Source organism: Phalaenopsis equestris, unplaced genomic scaffold (assembly GCF_001263595.1).
Source record: "Phalaenopsis equestris unplaced genomic scaffold, ASM126359v1 Scaffold000515, whole genome shotgun sequence".
Lineage (NCBI taxonomy): Eukaryota > Viridiplantae > Streptophyta > Magnoliopsida > Asparagales > Orchidaceae > Phalaenopsis > Phalaenopsis equestris.
This window is the reverse complement of record NW_018164955.1, coordinates 257,017-277,013: the sequence shown is the minus strand read 5'-3', so window position 1 is coordinate 277,013 and position 19,997 is coordinate 257,017. Positions and strand designations below refer to the sequence as shown.

Below are 19,997 nucleotides of genomic sequence, written 5' to 3'. Positions count from 1 at the left end.
GTTTTTTTCAGGGTCAAGATCTACATAAATATTTCTGCACTAGCACAATTATTTTGGTGCCCAAATCTTCTTTCGAAGATCAGTTGAATAAGTTCAGGACCATCAACTTGACCAATGTGGTCTTCAAATTAATCAGCAAATTACTGGTTAAGAAACTCCAGCCCCATCTCCAACAACTGATCAGACCAAAACAAGTAGCTTTTGTGAAGGGGAGATACATTGGAGATAATGTCCTCATCACACAGGAATTATTAAATATTTGAGATAATGTCCTCATCACACAGGAATTATTAAATAATTTTAACAAACCTTGCAAGGGGGAAATTTGATCTATAAATTAAATATACAAAAGGCTTATGACTTAATAGTCTGGGAGTTTGTTTTCGACTCCTTGAAAGCTAGGGTTTTCTCTTTGGCATCCTGTCAGATCATTAAAAGATGGTTGATGGGTAATGCCCACTCTGTCTTTGTCTTTGTCAATGGATAAGCTCATGGGTTCTTTACTGCCTCTAGGGGACTAAAACAAGGAGATCCTTTCTCCCCTGCCATCTTCATTCTGACTCTTAACTATCTATCTAGATTGATGGATAGGTCATACCAAAGGAAAAAATATGCAAAATACCATCACAAATCCTTTTTGGATATAAGTCATCTCTTGTATGTTGATGATATAATTATCTTTTCAAGGGCCAGTAGAGCTGCCACCAGTCTTTTGCATAATTGCCTGCTAGAACTCCAAGCTGTGTCTGAGCTGTTATTCAATAAAAAGAAATGTCAGATTCTCTTCATCAAGAGGACTATTATGTCTACCAAATAATGGATCCTCAACCTCACTGGTTTCTCTACCATGATTATGCCTTTTAAGTATATGGGGGTGCCTATACTTAAACGGAGAACTAGACGTACTCATTTTGATGAGGTAAACAACAAAACTAATTCTACTTTGCATAGCTGGACTAACTCTCTCTTTCTAATGGTGGCAGGATAAACTTATTGAGAAGCATACTAACCTCTTTTCCTTCTTATATACTACAAATGGTTGTGATGAAGAAGAGCACTCAACTATTACTGGAGAGAAACTTCAACAAATTTCTTTGGGCATGACAAAGGAAGCAACTACACTGGGCAAGCTGGCAAAAAATTGCCAAACCAAAGTCTGCAGGGGGACTGGGCCTTAAGGGTCTTCAACAGTTACAACAGTTGAGTTTATGTAAACTGTGGCTTAAGTTTAGACAACAAAACACCTTATGGTCCAAGTTTATGTGGGCTAAATACTGTAAACATGCACATTCAAATTAAGTTTCTAGGAAGACTGGGGATTTCAGAATCTGGGCCAACCTCTTAATGATAAGAACACAGGCAGGACATTGGGAAAGAGAAACTTAATTTTTGTCTTGATCGATGGTGTCTAGAAAATATCATTAATTCTCAAACTAGGGAGTGTGATACTGATCTCTTGGTTGAAGACTGTTGGGAGGGCAACTTTTGGTCTACTAATTCTCTGTTCTTTTTCCTAGATCACCCTTCTGTTGAAAGGATCTATAAACTACCATTTTACAGATCTCAGGAAGACGAACTAGTGATTGAAGGCAAGCCCAATCAAAGCATCACCAAAAATATATATTGCAAACTCTACCAATGGGAAAGGGTACCTTGGGGGGATTTCCTTTGGAATAAGTATCTCTCTCCATCCTTGTCCATCTTTTGTTGGAGAATTTTTCATAAATTGCTACCAATTGATGATATAGTGAAACTCAAAGGTTTGAAGGGACCTTCCATTTGCAATCTGTGCAACGAGGATGGGGAATCTGTAAGTAACCTTTTCTTTGGCTACAAGTTCTCCAGGAGGTTTAGAATGCTCTTATACAAAACCTGAAAATTGATGCAATGAATATGGAGTGTAGGAACATTTTTGAATGTTGAAGGGGCTAGGTGAGTATAAATTTGAGCCCCATACCTTTTATTGTTGCTTGGTTTCTCCGGACAGCCAGAAATTAGATAATCTTTGAAGATATCCTAGCTGTTCCATACAAGCTGGCTTCCAACTACTTAGCTTTCATTAGTAAGCTTATTCAACTAAAGAAGTTCCCTAATATTCTCAAAAGTACTGTTGTTACTGATCAAAGAAACTTTTATGTAATCAAGTTATTCTAGGTCAAACCTCCTTTCTCTGTGTTTAAAGTTAACACTGATGGAAGTTAATCTTCACATGGGACTGGGATTGGGGGAATGTTCAGAGACCATAATGGCAGATGTCTAATGTTACATTAGTCCCCAATTTCTGTTGTGGATGCCTAAGAATCTAAAGCTCTGACTATGTGTTGGTCTCTCAAAATAGCTATTATCAATAACTGGAAGATGTTGTAGATTGAAGTGGAGTCCTCTATCCTATTGGACTATGTCATAAGGAGTGCTACTCCCCCTGGCACATTCTTTAGTGGACAAAATTCATTTTTGTTTCCTTAAGGATTTCATGATTCTCTTCACGTTGGTGGCAATTATTCCTTTGTGAAAGAGCTAGGGAAGAAGAATGAAAAATTTGCTATGTTTATTTCTGAAGTTGAAACAAATGTGTTGGCTTCCTCTTGTCATTTTGGTTTGGTTGAGAAGTTTTTTTATTGCCATCCAAAACTTGAACTTATTCAAAAAGATATTGATTTGCTTAAATTGAAGGGATGGTGGAGAATATGGGTTTTGAATGGTAAACATAATCTAATCCAACTTGCTAATGATGAGGATTATACCATGCTTTTTGCGAAATGTTTCCTGAGAGTTAAAAATAGATTTATGAAAGTCTGGAAGTGGTCTGTTGATTTCGATCCAAAGTTAGAGCTCCTGATTTTACAGGTTTGGATCCATTTTCTGGGGTTAAAGCTGCATCTATTTAATCACGAAGTTTATTTTCTCTAGTTGTTACATACGAGAAACCATTAAAAATGGATAGTGGTACATTTTATCTTACACGACCCTCTGAGGCTCGTGTCCTTCCGGAAAGAGATATAACTCAGCCCTTTTGTGATGAGCTTTAGATTGGGTCTCAACATAAGGGCTACTGGCAACCGAGTGAAATAGAACGACACTCCCTCTACTGCACACATTGCTCTATGTTTGGTCACCACATATCTAACTATTTTCATTTCAATCCTCAACTTAAAAACTCTCAAGGTTTAAATGCTTCCTCTGGTAAAACTATTACAGTGCCTCCTAATCTCTCTGTTGTCAATGATCCAGTTTTGGAAAAAGTTAATGCAAGAATTATGCACATAAATAACCTTAATATTGAAATTTCTACTAATTTTGAGCATGCTTCTATTGCTCCATCCAATAATGAAAATACACATGAGCAACATCACTCTATTAGTGGAGAAGGCCCCATTCAATTGCCATCCATATCTCAAACACCTCCTTCAAAGATTAATGATAATGTTGATCCTACTATTGATTCAAATGTTGGAACATATTCTGATATTACCCCACTTCAATTAGTTTCTAATAGTAATGTTCTTTCAACATCTATTAAAGTTAATATTGACAGGAACAATATGATTGAGAATCAAAGACAATTTCATGACAAAGGTATTCCTCCTCCATTACCAAATGAAGTATCAATAGACACTCTTCAACTTGCTCAAACTTCCTTAGAGGTGGAATGGTAGATACAAAAACATACAAAAAAAAGGCGAAAATAAGGAATGAACTCTCAAGTCTGAATGTTGGCAATATTATACAAGAAGATACCCTTCTAGATCTTCTAGAAGGGCAGGCTTAAGACATAATGTTTAACATTATATTTTGGAATATTAGGGGAGTGGCAGACCCTTCCTCCCTTAATAGGCTCAAAAATATAATAGGCTCAAATATCTTTGAAGGGACCACAAGATTTCTATTTTTGCCATTTTAGAGCCTCTTGTGCATGTTAACAAGGGTAGAATTCTACAGTGGTTCAAAAGCTTTCAATCTTAATGCAATAAGAACAACAAGATTTGGGTTTTCTAGAAATGAAAAGTAATGTTATCTATTATGGATGATGATGAGAAGTTTGTTCTCACTCATTTCCGGCCGGACAAGTTTCATGATTGCGGAACATTTGTTTATGCTAGCTCTCTTCTACCTGACAAATTTTTGCTTTGGCAGAAACTCGAGATTTTGGGTGCTTCCATCTCTGAAAATTTTTTTGTTGGAGGGGATTTCAATATGATTATGAAGCCTTCTGAGAAGAAATGATGGGGAAGATGTGATCTAACCCTTCCTAATTGGTTTTCTAATTTTATGACTGAAGATGGGCTACTCTGGATCTCCATATACTTGGAGGAGAGGTTTTCTCCAATAACGTCTTGATCATTTCCTTGCAAATTCGGCTTTTCTTCATTATTTCACCATCTCCAAAGTCCAACGCCTGAGCTATGCCGCTTCTAATCATAATCATATTCTCTTTACTCTTGCTTTTTATAATAAACCTAGTTTCTCCAAATTTAAATTTCTTAACATTCAGACTTCTCATGAAACTTTTCTTAGCACTTTACAACAAGTTTGAAATTATGATGGAGCTGGCTTATCCTGGTATATCCTCTGCTAACTTCATAAAAAATTAGCTGCTCATCTTCGGAGATGGAACCACCAGATTTTTGGTAATGTGTATACCAAAGTTCTGGAAGCTCAAGAAGCTATAGACCTTTTGGAATCTCAGGTAATTTGTTCACCTAAAATGGTGAATCTTACTGCTCAAGTGCACTTGACCTTACTTGAAGCCATAATCTTGGATGAAGGACTTCTGTAACAAAAAGCAAATGATCTTCACTTCATAGCTGCAGATAGAAATACAAATTATTTTCATGCCTCCTTAAAACATAGGTGGAATATAAACTGCATCCTACAAAATAAAAATATTGAAGGTCAAACTTTAACAAATTTGAATGAGATTAGTGAGAGTGATGTGCTTTATTTTACAGAGTTGCTTCAGCATAATTCTATTACCACTATTGTTGACACTTAGGTCTTTGAGGATGAGTTCGATTATGTTAATAGCCTATCTCTCGCCTATGTTCCTGATGAACAAGAAATTCTTTCTGCTTTCAAGTCCATAAGCTCCAACAAGTCTCCTGGTCCTGATGGAAACTCTTTTACTTTTTATGTCAAATGCTGGGATATCATTAAAAAAGAAGTGGTTAAAGCTATTCAAAGTTCCTTTCTGTGGAAGATCCTGGTAATTATTTCAGCTCTGCTTCTATTGTTCTCATTCCTAAAGGGCAAGACGAAATTACTTGGGATAATTTCCATCCTATTTCTCTCACTACTGTTATTTCTCAGGTATTGAGTAAAATTATTGTTAAAAGGTTGCAACCTCATCTTGTGAAAGTTATATCTCCTCAACAATCGATTTTTATAAAAGGTAGAGATATTATAGATAATATCTTGCTGGCTTAGGAATTGATTGAAGATCTTGATAAGAAATGTAGAGGAGGAAACATGATTTTCAAACATGATATAAGAAAAGCTTTTGACACTATAAGTTGGGATTTTATTCTGAATGTCCTTATAGCGAAGGGTTTTAACGGGGATTTTTTTTGCTTATTAAAAGATGGTTAGCCAATAATCACTACAGTATGTTTATCAATGGTAAATCTTTCGGCTTTTTCTCTACTGCTAGAGGCATCAAGCAGGGAGATCCCCTCTCCCCTACCATTTTTATCATTGCTTTTGATTATCTCTCGAGGCTCATAAACAGGTTGCATCAAACTCATCCTCATTTTCGATACTCTCATAAATCAAAAATTGTTATTAGCCACCTAGCTTATGCAGATGATGCCGTATTATTTTCTAATGCTAGTAAGCCTATCATCAAAGCTATGATGTATTTACTTAAAGATTTTCAGGATACCTCTGCCCTACTCTTTAACCTTGATAAGTGCTCCATTTACTTTGGCAACAAGGTCAATCAAAATATTGAAATTTGGGCTGGTTGCAAGATTGCTAAGCTCCCTCTTAAATACCTTGAAGTTAACTTTCTAAGAGGAAGAAGGAAACAAATTCAAATGGACGATGTGGTGGACTCTATCATATCTAAAATAAATGACTGGAGAAACACCTTCTTCTCCAATGGAGGTAGGCTCTCTTCTTAAAAGTGTGCTATGTAGCATTCCTTTATATTCTATGCAGGTGCTAAAAATAAAGAAGAGCACAAAAAATACTCTTGAAGTTCTTTTTTAAAAATTCTTTTGGCGTGTGAATAGATCCTCTAAAATCTGGGCTAGTTGGAAGAAAGGTTGTAAGCCTTGCAAGTCAGATGGCTTGGTTTCAAAACCCTAAAAGAAATTATTGATATAAATATGTGCAAGCTTTGGTACAAATTCAGAGCCCAAGACTCTCTTTGGTCTCAATTTCTTCTTCATAATTATTACACTCATGTCCACCCTTCTATTATTTCCTGGCATGTTGGTGACTCTAAAATTTGGAAAGCCATCATTCTTGCTCGTAAGGTTGCTTCTCACTTCATTTTCTGGGACATAGGCGAAGTGAATATTTCTTTCTGTAATGATCACTGGAGCACTTCCCAAATGTCAAACTTACCTCATTCTAGTTCAAATGAAGATCTCATGGTTAAGGATTGTTGGATTAATGGAGATTGGAATATCAATAAGTTGTGGACACTTGTTGGAGAAGAAGCTACTACTATTGCTAACATCCCGACTAAAATTGCCTCTAGAGATGTTCCTATGTGGAAGTTTCATTCTAATGTCTCCATCACTAAAATTATATACACTCATCTCTATAACGACCCTCAGTGGTATTGGAGTAAATATACTTGACATCAATTCATCTCCCCTTCTATCTCTTTCTTTATTTCGAGATTTTTACATAACTTCCTCCTCCTTGATGATACTCTGAAAATGAAAGGTTTGAAAATGGCTTCTATTTTTTATGTTTGAAAGTAAGAGGCTTAATCCCCTAATCATTTATTTTATGCAGGTAGTTTTGCTTCCAAAGTTTGGCAACATATTAGTTTCTATTTTGGTATAAGATGGCCAATCAGTTTCCAGATTAAGAGCATTTTGGAAACTTGGAAGAACTCTAATTAAAATCATAAGAAGCTCCACTATTTCCCTATGATTGTTCTTTGGTTCATTTGAGTTGGAAGAAATAGTCACAAGTATGAGGATTCTCCTCATACCCCCCATAATCTTGTTGCTCTTATTGTTGCCAACTTTCTCAAAGCCTCCAAAGCGGTGGGCGGTAAAGTTTCTCAAAATTGTAATGTTTGTAGACCAACTTTAATTAAGTGGTCTCCACCTCCTCATGGGTAGATTTAGGGTAATATCGATGGCAGCTTTAATGGGGAGAAGTTTGGAATTGGAGGTTTTTTTTGGGATGCTAGTGTTCAGTGTCTGGTTTTCTTTGCTTCACCATGCTTTGCCTCTTCTCCTCTAGAGGCTGAAACTAGGGTTGTTTTGGGTGCTCGACAAATTGTTGTCTCCCATGGTATCTCTAATATCATTATTGAAACTAATTCTCAAGTTCTATTGCACACTTTAATGGGCAATATTAAGCCTCTTTGGAATATGATGATTTTGATCAATCGAATAAGAAGTGTGGTTTCCAGCTCTAATCTCTCTATTCATTATAATTTTGTAAATCATGAGGGAAATAGGCCTGCTGATTGTTTGGCTAAACATGGGCATAATGGTATTTTTATTAGGCAAACTCCTCCTCACCCCCTTCACAATTTGATTCGTGGTGATATTATTGATGCTCCCTATTTACATGTTGGAGGCTACTTTTTTGCGGTATAATGAAGGCTTGCTTTAGCTAAAGTTCATCTGGAACATTTCATTTTCTCAATTCTTTACTTTAGCATGAGATTATGTTTTGGATTTTGGTAAGTTGGTTACCTGTTTTGGCCTCTAGAGAATAAAGTACGCTGGTTTGAGTACATCACGTACATGCACAAATTAGTTTGGAGGCATGGGATGAGGTTTAATTGGGAGGCTCATAGCTCCCTTTTTTGGTGGCATTATTTAAGGCTTAGTCTGGAGGCCAAGGGACCCTATTTTTTCTCTTTGATTACTATTACTAAAGTTGGAGGCCCATGGCTCCAATCTTTGCCTCTGATTTGGTTTACAGGTATGGGGTTTTGTTTTTTGTGGGTGCAGATTCATTCTTATGTGATAAATACTTATGTGGATAAAAACCATGAACTGTATTATGTGGTGCTTTTTGATAGCATTATGCTTCACAATTTTGGGGGCTATTTTTTCTGTGCTGTATTTTATCTTTGGCATACCTTACTGGGTTTTGAAGATGAGGCATATTATTGTATTATTGATTATTGTACCTATCTTTATGGTGTGTCTCACGAGCTGACATTTTGGTATTGGTCTATGCTTTTTTTTGATTGGAGGCATACAACCCATAATACTTATACTAGATTTATTGGAAGGTTTGGAGATGTATTTCTTCTCTATAAGGGGAGGATGTGTGGTACATTGGTTTACTACTATAGTTGGAAGTTTTGGTGGTGCAGGCCTGTCAGTGTGATTCTCTCCAATTTGGGGCTTGATACCTTTATATTTTCTATAAACATTAGGAGAAGTGTATTCTGTAAAGAATACTATCTTTACTGGACTGCAAAGATGATATTTATGGTATTATGATGTCTTATTGGATACTTTTGTTGGTTATACTTGAAGATTGCCAGAAAAAGTTTGTGTTGGTTGGTTGAGCAAAGGCAGATTACGATTTTCCTTTTGGGGTTTGTTTAGTGGTGGTTGTCTGCATTTTATGCCATGTATGGTATCATACTGCTATTTTTACAAGTTAGGAGGCTTCATTAGGAGCCGGCTTTTCATGCTACTCCTTGGGTTCTATTTCTCTGCTGCGCTCTTTACCATTGGAGTATAAAGAATGCTTTTTTAATGCCTCAATCACTTACTGTCTTTATTTCTACTAACAAATATGGTCTACAGCTTTTAAGTTGTTGTCATATTACTGGTTTGTTTATTTTCCAGGCCTGTTATATTGCTACATTTTTGCTCTCAGATTGGGAGAACGAGTAGATTCAAGTTCATTGGACCTACAGTTCACATATTTCCTTTTTGCACTTTATATACATGTTAACTTTTGGTATACTACTTTTGTTCGGTATAATTTTTTGGGATACATGTATTTTTGGAAGTGATAGTTTTTTTTTACATTTTTTCATCTTTTTTTGTGTGGAGTTGTGTTGTGGATGGAGAAACCCTTAAGTCTTAATGTATTTTTCTTCATTTTTAGTGGGGAACCTCATTCCCTCCCATTTTATGTACCTTTCTTTTTTATTATTAACGCGTAAGGAGCCACGAGCCGCTCTTTTAACCATGGGTGGCGGCTGGTTCATTTGTTGCTCTGCTAGGGTTTCGGCAGAATGGCTCAACTTGCTGCTGTAGATGGACTAATCTTTGCTATCTGTATCTTTTTACTTTCAATTGGATTTCTCTCATCTCATCACTGGATCTTGCAAGTTCTACTATTCTCAAAGCTTTCACATCTTCTCGAGTTCTGGTTTTTCAAATTTTTACTGTTCCATTGCTTTACCCCACTGTTTGCTAGTTTTGTTTGTCTTCTACCTACTGTGGGGTTGGTTTTGCTTTTGGTGTCTCACTGACAGCTGACATCTCAGGGTCGACTATATCTCTGATAAGGTTTTCTTTACTGTTCTACTGATTTGCCTCATTATTTCTTGTTGTTTCTTTTGTTTGGCTGTTTGCTTGGAGTCTTCTACCTACTGTGTGGTTGGTCTTTTTCGGTTTTCACTGGCAGTGGACTGCTTGGTCAATCTATCCCTGATAAACTCTTTCAGTGATGGCAGACCCATCTTCAATTGATATTTCCACCAATATTTAGTGGGCCAACGCTACTTTTGCAGACATTGTTGGGAAAGGTTAGGAGACGGTTCAAAATCCTGATTATTTGGTCTTTCCTCAAGAATATCATGAGGGTAATGACCCTCTTTTAAGACCATATGCAAGAAAAGTGGGAAATTGGCTATCTATTTTACTGAAGAGGACCTAAATGGTCTGACAGAATGTCAAAAATTCACCTTAATTGGTAAATTCCAACTTGGCCATCCTAAGATAGAATCTGTGAGAAGAGAATCTGTGAGAAGAGAATCTGTGAGAAGATATTTTGATGGACTGAAATTCAAAGGGGTATGGAAAGTGGACCTACTTGATGGTAGGCACATACTAATCAATCTCTCAAGGGAGGAAGACTATGCTAGAATTTTTTTCTAAATAATCTATCTTAATTGAAGGAATCTCAATGAAGCTTTTAAACTGGACTCCTGATTTTGATCCCAACAAAGAACTCCCCATTGTCCCCATTTGGTTTAAGTTACCAGAACTTAAACTACATTTTTTCAACCACAAAGTTCTCTTCAATATTGGCAAAGCTTTGGGAAAACCTCTGAAATTGGATGCCCCCACTTTCAACTTATCTAGACCTTTTATAGCCAGAATTTTGGTTGAGAAAAATATTACTCTACCAGCTGTGGAGGAAATTTGGTTAGGCACTGAGCATAATGGATATTGGCAGAAAATCATAACTGAACAAAGACCTTACTATTGCCATCATTGCAATATGTTTGGTCATACTGATGATAAGTGTTTCAGACTCCATCCTACACTCAGAAGGAAGCCCCCCAAGCAACTTTCAGAGGAGATTGTTCCTCAGAACAAGGAGGTACCTACTGCTATTACTGGTACTGAGTGCCAGGGACCAGGGCCCATGATGATACTGAACTAGAGCTCCCCCAAGCTATGGCAAAAAAGGGTGTGATACCCAACCCCCATATTAACCTTGAACCTTTAACTGAACACCTTAAACTCATGTCACATTCTACTCAAATTGAACAAACTCTTTGTACTGAACATTCTACACTCTCTGCTGATCAAGAGATTACAGCTCTTGAGCTACCAGAGGAAGACCCTTTGCTTTTGCAATTAGCTAGGAACCTTGAAGATGGCTGGCAAGTCAAAAAAACAAAAAAGAAGAAAATGCCTTTGGAATTAAAGAATCTACTTCCCTATTCATCTTCTTTGGAGGATGCCCCCCTCTATCTTCTAGTACTATTAGAACTAGGAGAAGAGGGAAATCCACCTCTATTGGTTAATGAATCTAATTTGTTGGAATGTTAGGGAACTTGCACATCCTAAATCCCTTAATAGAATCCTTGCTATCAATAGGATGTATAAACCTTGGATCATTGCTCTACTAGAACCAATGGTCACTAAAAATGTTAACATATTTGTGAGGAAATTTCCTGGATTTCAACTTTTTATCAATACTAACAATAAAATATGGCTTCTTTGCAGAAAGGAAGTCCAATGCACTGTTCTTAAAGAGGGAGGCCAATTTATCCATTTGAAGCTTAACTTCAGTTACTATCATGGTTTTGCTACCTTCATATATGTTGGCTGTACAACAACTGCTAGACTGGATCTTTGACAACAGTTACAAGAGTGCAGTACCTCTATAAAGGATTTCTGGTTAGTGGGGGGTGATTTCGACTACCTCTCTTCACCTAGTGAGAAGAAGGGTGGGAGACGTCCTGATATCAATTTAATGAACACATTCAATGACAACATTCAGTCTGCTGGCCTTTTTGATTTGGGGTTTATAGGCCCTAAATTTACTTGGAGAAGGGGGAAGATTTGGGAGAGGCTTGATAGAGTTTTGGTAAATGATAGAGTTCCTACATACTTCTGTCCAACACTTGGCTATGAGTGGGTCTGATCATAGACCCTTACTCATTCAAATATCTTCATCCTCTACTAAAACTAAAGCTAAATTCAGATATCTTAATATGTGGTCAATGCATGGGGATTTTCTAAATCAAGTATCAAAGGCCTGGACTGATGTTCATCATCAAATACCAAGTATCAAGCTTTGGCTTTTACATAAAAAAGTCAGTAAACAACTCACAAATTGGAACTGGGAGGTGGCGGGAAACATTGATAAAAAAGTCCTTGAAGCTGAAAAAAATCTTTTACACTTAGAACAACCCTTATCCTCTGGCATAGGGTCTGAAATGGACCTTCAGTTAGCTAATGAACACCTAATGAACAGTTAGCTAATGAACACCTGCTGGATCAAATCAACATGCAAGAGGCTCTCTATGCTCAAAATGCAAACAAAAACAAGTTTTGTGAGGGTGACAGGAACTCTAAATATTATCATGCTTGCATCAATTATAGGAGGAGAAGCAACACAATTCACAAAATCCTCTCTCAAGAGGGTCACTGGATTTCCAATGCTGAGGGAATAGCTAATGATGTTGTACATTACTTTCAAAATATGTTTAGACAAAATTCATCCTCTCAACCAGCCATTAAAGATACACTGTTTGATAAGGAAAGGGAATTCACTAAAAGTCTATCTCTCACTAATATTCCAGATGAAAAGGAAATTTGGGAAGCTCTAAACTCCATTGACAGCACCAAGGTTGCTGGTCCTGATGGTTTCACTGCTGATTTCTACAAAAAGGCCTGGCCTATTGTGAAGGGTGAGGTTATTGCTACTGTCCAAAGTTTTTTCTGGGGGCTGACCTCCCTAAATACTTTTCCTCTTCTACCATTACTTTGGTTCCCAAGAATAAATCTCCTTGCAAATGGGAAGATTTCAGACCCATTATTCTCACTTCTGTCATATCTAAGATAATCAACAAAGTTTTCGTTCAAAGATTACAACCTCATCTAAATCATCTCATTTGCAGGAATCAGTCAGCATTCATCAGGGATAGAAGTATTGTTGATAATGTGCTTTTGGCCCAAGAATTGGTACTGGACTTAGACAGAATCACTAGAGGAGGCAACTTAATTTTGAAATTAGATATCAAAAAGGCTTATGACACTATCAGCGGGAAGTTCATTGAACGGGTTCTTATTGCTAGAGGTTTCTCCCCCTCCTTTGTCTCTCTAATCAACAGATGGCTGACCAATAACTTCCATTCTATCTTCATCAATGGATCCTCTCATGGGTTTTTCAGTGCTTCTAGAGGTATAAAACAAGGTGACCCCCTTTCCCCTACCATTTTTATCTTAGCTTTTGACTACTTATCCAGAAGTTTGAATGAGTTAGCATCCAGGAAACCCCATTCTCTTTATAGCCATAGATCTTCCACCTTAATTAATCATTTGGCCTTTGTTGATGACATCATTATCTTTTCAAAAGCTTCCAAAGCTGTTGTTAAATTATTCATGCAGAATCTAGAGTCCTTTCAGGATGTTTCTGGTATGAAATTAAATAAACAGAAGTGCATCTCCAATTTCAGTAAACAATGCAAAAATGACTTAAACACCTGGGTTACTGATTTCATTGGGTTCAAAAATAGCTACTTTCCTATGAAATATCTGGGGGCATTTCTTATCAAGGGAAGAGCTAAGAACATTCAATTTGATCACATAATTGATAAGGTTCAAAGCAAATTGCAAGCATGGGAGAATTCCTTTTTATCCAATGGGGGTAAGATCACACTCCTTAAAAGTGTTCTATCTGCTATTCCATCCTATCTACGGCAAATGAACATCTTGAAAAAGTCTTCTCAGAGATTGTTAGAAGGGATCTTCAATAGATTCCTTTGGGCTGGCCAAAGGAAGCAAAAACACTGGACATCTTGGGCTAAGGTGTGTAAACCCCATGAGGAGGGTGGGTTAGGCTTCAAGTTTTTCCCTCAAATTATGCACACTAATTTCTGCAAACTCTGGTTCAAATTTAGATCTCAGTCCTCCCTTTGGGCTGAATTCCTTTGGGGCAAATATTGCAAGCATCAACATCCCACCCAACTCTCTATGGGTTTAGGGGATTCCCCCATTTGGAAAAGAATGTTGCAGGTTAGGAAGGATGCTGAACAATTGTATGTCTGGGAGATTGGTGAGGGCTTGGTAAACATCTGGTGGGATAATTGGTCTTTGGATGTCTGCCTTCTTCAGGATCTGATTGCCCCAGCTTCTTCACTGCTTGTGAAGGACATCTGGAATCATGATAAGTGGAATCTTACTCCAATTCTTCCTTTCTGCAGCCCTTCTCAACTATCCAATATTCAGAAACTGTTTGTAAAACCTGGAGTTAAAGACAGAATAGCTATAAAAAAGAACTCATTCTCTTCTAAGCCTCCCCAACTGGTGGTACATTGGGGCCATACAATTTGGAATAAATTCCTCACCCCATCCATGTCTTTTTTCATATGGAAACTTTTCTTAAAATTGATTCCCACTGATGATATATTGAAATTGAAGGGTCTGAGGGGTCCTTCCAGATGCACTTTCAGCCAGTCCCAAGAGGAAACTATTACCCACCTTTTCTTTGCCTGCCCTTGGGTACAGGAAGTTTGGTCCTTTGTGAATAGTAAACTCAAGACCCCAACAATGTATCTTACATGGAAGGTTTTTTATAATTGCTGGTCTGATTGGAGGGGATTCAATCTTCAGAAAATCCCCAAAACATCCCCAACATTGAGGTTTGGTTTGTTTGGATGGCTAGAAATCAGGTAAAGCATAACAACTCCCATCTACAGCCTATGAGCGTAGGTCTCAATTGTATTGCTTTTATACAAAAATCGATTAAATTTAAAAAGTTTGAAGCTGTGTTGGAGATGGGCCCTTATCTCAAGCCACACATTATCAAAATATTGGAAATTTTTTGGACTCTCCCAAAGCTTGGATGGACCAAAGCCAACACAGATGGTAGCTATAAATCTCAGTCTGCTGGTATTGATGGTGTATTCAAAAATCATGAGGGGAGATGTATCTTGTTTTTTCAATCTCCTGTTAAAGTTTTAGACTCCCATGAAGCAGAATGTCAAGCTGTATTTTGGGCCATCACTTTAGCCAGATCTTGCCATTTTGACCAGCTATGAGTAGAATCTAACTCCTTGCAACTTATTAAAATTATCCAAGGTTCTTTTGATATCCCATGGAATTTAATCAGCTGGATCTCTGGTATTCATCAATTGTTTAAGATTTGCTCTATCAAGTTCTCCCACATCCACAGAGAAGGAAATATACCCTCCAATTGACTGGCTAGAAAGGGTCTCTCTACTGAAGAACCCTTAGTGAGCAGAAGAATTCCTCCCCCACTGGACTTTCTTCTATCCAGTGATCTATTGCCTCTCCCTTATATTAGATAAATCCTGTTGTTGTTTTGAGAGGTGCCTTCCTTTCTATAGGCCCTCTCCTGTCACCTTTTTCATTCCCTTTGTATTTGGCTTTGCTTCCATTATATATATATATATATATCGCACAAAAGGGAAATTTAACAAAGTCATCAAAATTTGGAAGAAATTTCATTAATCTGCTTCAAGTATGTGGTACAAACTGAATACATGCTAAAGCATCAAAACATAACATGTCAAATACATCTGAAACATGTTGCTTTGATGTAGTACAAAAAGTGAAAAAAACTTTTTATCTGTCCTCTAGCCGAGCTCATGATCAAGTTGACCTACTAAGCCACACTTCAGAATAAGAATTCTTTTCACGTGTACTTAGAGGTACAACCGAGCTCATGATCAAGTTGACCTACTAAGCCACACTCCAGGATAAGAATTCTTTTCACGTGTACTTAGAGGTACAACCATCTCATAGCTCATACGGGCGCAGCTCTTCCAATTCTGGGTCTGGATGGAACCCATGCGATACTTTACTTTCCTCCATTCTTCTAAATGTCACAAAAACTTTGTGGTGTCGTACTCTAAAAATGCAGTGCATTGTCAGATCTGTCTCGTTTCCTTTTAGAATTATTAATGATCCCATTTGTAGTGGAATCTCGACGGATTCTCTGAATTCTCCAAAGCCAACAATATCGACTTCTTTTCCAAATAGAATGTTAATTCGGCTCATGAAGGATACCATGTAGAATGGTATTACAAAATCATGGTGGTCTATGTGCGGAGGATTACAGTCTTCTTCATTGTAAATGCTGATTATGCAGCTATTCAAAATGAAGTCTGCCAGTAGTATGCTCCAACGGACCATCTTTTTAATCATTTTTTTTATCTCAGAAGGCAGAGGATCCACCTCATCATATCTCAAGATACCTGGGGGGTTCCCTAGCCTATCTTCCACAAAGTTGTAGCAGCAACCACATTGAATGGTTACCCTGTCTTTCCCACGCATCCATTTCTGCAGCTCTTAGTAAGTACTCTTCATTAATAGACCGACTTGACCTTGGTCCCTTAAGTCCAATACACAATCAAGAATCCTTCTTTCATCATTTTTGGAGAAAACTCATGTACATAGCTCTAGGCCTTCCAAGATGTTGACAAACATTCATTGGATTTCCTTTTCATTTATTCTAGTTCTGCCGTAGGAATCCTTTCTGTTAATCAGGGTCATTCCCTCATTTCAATATATGTGGGATACCATGTCTGACTCAGCTCCGCATGCAATGGAATATATGAATCAGTATCTAGGTGTGCTGCATCCTGACACCTTGTGTTGGCGGCTGTATATTATTCAACAGAACTAAAGTGATCCAAAATGAGGAAATTGCTTCTCGTGTCGATGATTGTGTTGGAATTTTAACGTTGCACATTGGGCAACCTCCGCAAAGTTCATCTGGAATTTTTGGTTGTGTTTTCTATGCAACAAACTCAGACTCATCCTCTATAGCAGGTGGAATGATAGAAGTCTCCCTCATGCATGGGTCATAAATTTTTCTCTCAAAAATCGAGGTGAGTGTATCTTCAGCTTCTTTCATACATCTTTTCTCCTAACATAAGAAAGCTCTATGCTTGTGGAGTTGGCATTACGATGCATCGGGCTCTCATTCATCATGAGCACTAACTAAATTTCCTATCGGTGCAGTTATCATGGACGGTAGAGAACTGGTTCCTTCCATTGGATCTTGTTGTATTGCTACTTTCTTCCACTTCAGTGAGGAGTCTTCTTTGGTACCAATCCTTAACAGTGATGGCAATCCTTCTTTCTCCTGGCGACTGACCACGTCCATCAAAGGACCCTCGTAGTCCACGTTGACCTAACCAAAGTCCAAGTCAAAATCTTTAATGTCGCTCTAGGCTGCCCTTTCCTTATTCAGTGCAAGATTCAAGCCGTATCTAAAAGAAAAAACTAGCTTTCGTCCTGATATTTTTCTGCAAAATACAGAAAAACATCAGCTCACTGAAGTTCAGCAAGAACAAAAACAACAACGAAATATTAATTAAAAAAATTTTCAATTTATACAGGTGCAAACTTCATTCATTCAATTTAATTTAATTTAATGAGTATTCAAAATTAAAAACTAGAGAAGGAAATTAAATTGTCCAGATTCAAAAATTTCATTTTATTGAGGTTAATTTTATTACAAAATTTTGAAGCCTGGCACAGACGCTTGACCAAATAATTATCCCCAGAACAAGTAAGATTTTCAAAAATTCATTTCAAGCAATGTCACGTGGTGTTGTATATCTTCAAATATCGTCCATTAATCGGTAACATAGGTCTTTTGCCATGGAAATCCACCACCTGACAAGGTCCTTCGGAATAGACCTTTTCTATGACAAACGGTCCCTCCCAAGTTTGTTCAAATTTTCCACCTATCTAAAGGTGTGTAAGAATAGGTCTTTTGAGAACGAGGACTAGATCACCAACTTTAAAGGTCCTTGGGTCCTTAAGTGGACCAATTTGTCATGAGTTTGAACCATCCATGCTTGGTAGAGCTCCAAATGTTGTTGTGCTTCTAATCATTTTCCCTTGAGACCTTCCAATTCTTCAAGTTTGAGCTTTGGACATTCTTCTATTATGATTTGATTGGTGATGATGACTCTGAGAGAGTGCCTAGACTTCTAATGGTAGGATGACCTCGTACCCGTATACAAGTGCGTAGGGTGTACAATGAGTGGGAGTTCTGAATATTGTTCGGTAAGCCCTCAGAGCTTCTAATAGTTTATCATGCCATCCGCTTTTGTTCTCGTCCAATGTTTTCTTTGAAAATTGCACGAGCATCTTGTTGAAGGCCTCGACCTGTCTGTTTGACTTGGGATAGTAAATTATAGAGTATCTCTAGTCTATCCCATGTTGCTTGATAAAGTTGTTGATCTTTGTGCTCTTGAAGGCTGTTCCATTATCTAAATTACTCTGCATGGTACACCAAAATGGTAGACAATCTGACTCTTAAAAAATTGCAGAATGTGTTGTGTTGTAACCTCTCGTAACGACACTTCCTCTGATCGTTTGGAGAAGTAATCCATAGCTGCAAGAATAAATCTATGTCCCTTAGATGATGGAGGATCTATCGGGCCTATTATGTCCATGCCACAACACTCAAATGGTGATGAGGCAATGGCCGGTGTAGCACATTCGAAAGTTGGTGTAAGACCACCCCATGTACTTAGCAAAAGTGACACATTCTGGATGTATCTATGCAATTGAATATCATCATTGGCCAATAATATTTGAGTATTTTAAACCTTATTTTCATTTTTGTCACTGACTGGTGAGCTCTACACAATCAGGCATGTACTTCTTTAATGATGTTTTATGCTTCGGCCCTGCTTAGACATCTCAGCCAAATCTGATCGAACGATCTTCTATAAAGGACATCACCCACTAGAGCATATGACATAGCTCTTCTTGTGATGTGATATGCTTCAAATTTGTCTTTTGGTAGCTTTCTAGTTTGCAAATATTCTATCAATGGCTTACGCCAATCTTTGTTAATGTCAGCAAATGCAATCATCATCCCTTCTTCATTCTTGAGCTGTGTAAATTATCAAGGTTGATCCAAGATAGAACCTGACATCCTTGTACTGTAATGTTGATGGAATCCTCTGGTTGACATGTCGTTTCCTTAGCAAGTATTGCTAGAGCGTCAGCATGAACATTATCTTCCCAAGGAATCCAACAAGATTCACACTAGGAATCTGTTCCAGCAAATTCATCACGTTCCGGTGGTATTCTGCTAGCCTTGGTTTCAAAATCTTATATTTTCTGGCAACTTGTTGGATGACGAGTGGTGAGTCGCCATATATGGTCATGTGTGTTATATCTATTGAGATTGCCAATTCCAATCTAGTGATCAATGTTCCATATTCTTCTTCATTGTTTATGCACAGCTCTGTCAGGTGATAGTAGAATCTCAACATACCCTTATCTGGTGTGATGAAAATTAGACCAATTTCTACTTTGCCTAGTATTATTATCTCTTCTTTTTTTATCTTTTCTAGCTAATGAAGCCCCCATCAAAGTACATTTCCTAATTTCTTGCATTGACTATGCTATTTGCAGTATCTATTCATCTGGTAGCTCATCATTGAAAGGGGACTCAATTAGAAGTTGGTGCACTGTGAGTAAATCTACTAAAATCTATCCCTTGATAGCACAGAGGGGACTAAAAGTTATAACAAATTGCAATAAAATCATTGATCATCTTGTTAAACGTTCAGATAGTGTTAGTCGGGTCATCAAATATTGTAATGGATTGACCTTCGAAATAATGGTAATTTTTTGAGAAAGCATGTAATACCTAAGCTTATGGGCGGTAAAAATTAAAGCTAGACAATGTTTCTTGATAGGTGGATACTTTACTTCCATCTGTATTAGACGGCTACTCAAGTACTAGAGTGCATTTTTCTTACCCTCGTCATTGACTTGAGCTAACAAAGCTTCGAGAGAGTCATCTAAGGTCGTGGTATAAAGTATCAACGATTTTCCCGGGATAGGGGTTGCCAAAACAGGAGGTGCCATTAAATATTGCTCAACATCCTCAAAGGCCAGTTAGCATTTCTCTTCCAAAACAAATTTGGCGTTCTTTTTAATTAATGCCAAGGGGCTGAAACTTGCCTGAGAGATTAGACAAGATATTAGAAATAAAGTTTTTAAGGTATGTCAAATTTCCTTGGAAGGAACATAGTTTTCAAGGTTTTAGGAGGAGGCATTTTTAAGATAGTTTTAATCTTATCTGGGTTGATCTCGAATCCCCGGAGACGAACAACGAATCCTAGAAATTTCTTAGTGGTGATGCCAAAG

General features: G+C 37.5%; 2 protein-coding genes across 2 annotated transcripts; one reads left to right on the top strand and one right to left on the bottom strand.

Moving 5' to 3' along the window:
- Window positions 1-10,790: 10,790 nt before the first annotated feature.
- Window positions 10,791-14,887, top strand: LOC110028584. Its single transcript, XM_020730493.1, has 5 exons — window positions 10,791-10,999; window positions 12,228-12,614; window positions 12,746-14,156; window positions 14,268-14,414; window positions 14,606-14,887. Exons 1-5 carry the CDS (start codon window positions 10,791-10,793, stop codon window positions 14,885-14,887), a joined length of 2,436 nt encoding a protein of 811 aa, XP_020586152.1.
- A 721-nt stretch (window positions 14,888-15,608) lies between these two features.
- Window positions 15,609-16,145, bottom strand: LOC110028583. The gene has a single exon (XM_020730492.1). It carries the CDS (start codon window positions 16,143-16,145, stop codon window positions 15,609-15,611), a length of 537 nt encoding a protein of 178 aa, XP_020586151.1.
- Between the last annotated feature and the right edge of the window lie 3,852 nt (window positions 16,146-19,997).

Coding starts and splice junctions, on each gene's coding strand:
- LOC110028584 (XM_020730493.1), top strand. CDS start 10,791: ATGGCAAAAAAGGGTGTGATACCCAACCCCCATATTAACCTTGAACCT. Junction 12,615..12,745: donor CCTCTTCTACCATTACTTTG/GTTCCCAAGAAT, acceptor TCTCATTTGCAG/GAATCAGTCAGCATTCATCA. Junction 14,157..14,267: donor CTAAGCCTCCCCAACTGGTG/GTACATTGGGGC, acceptor TTGAAATTGAAG/GGTCTGAGGGGTCCTTCCAG.
- LOC110028583 (XM_020730492.1), bottom strand. CDS start 16,145: ATGCGTGGGAAAGACAGGGTAACCATTCAATGTGGTTGCTGCTACAAC.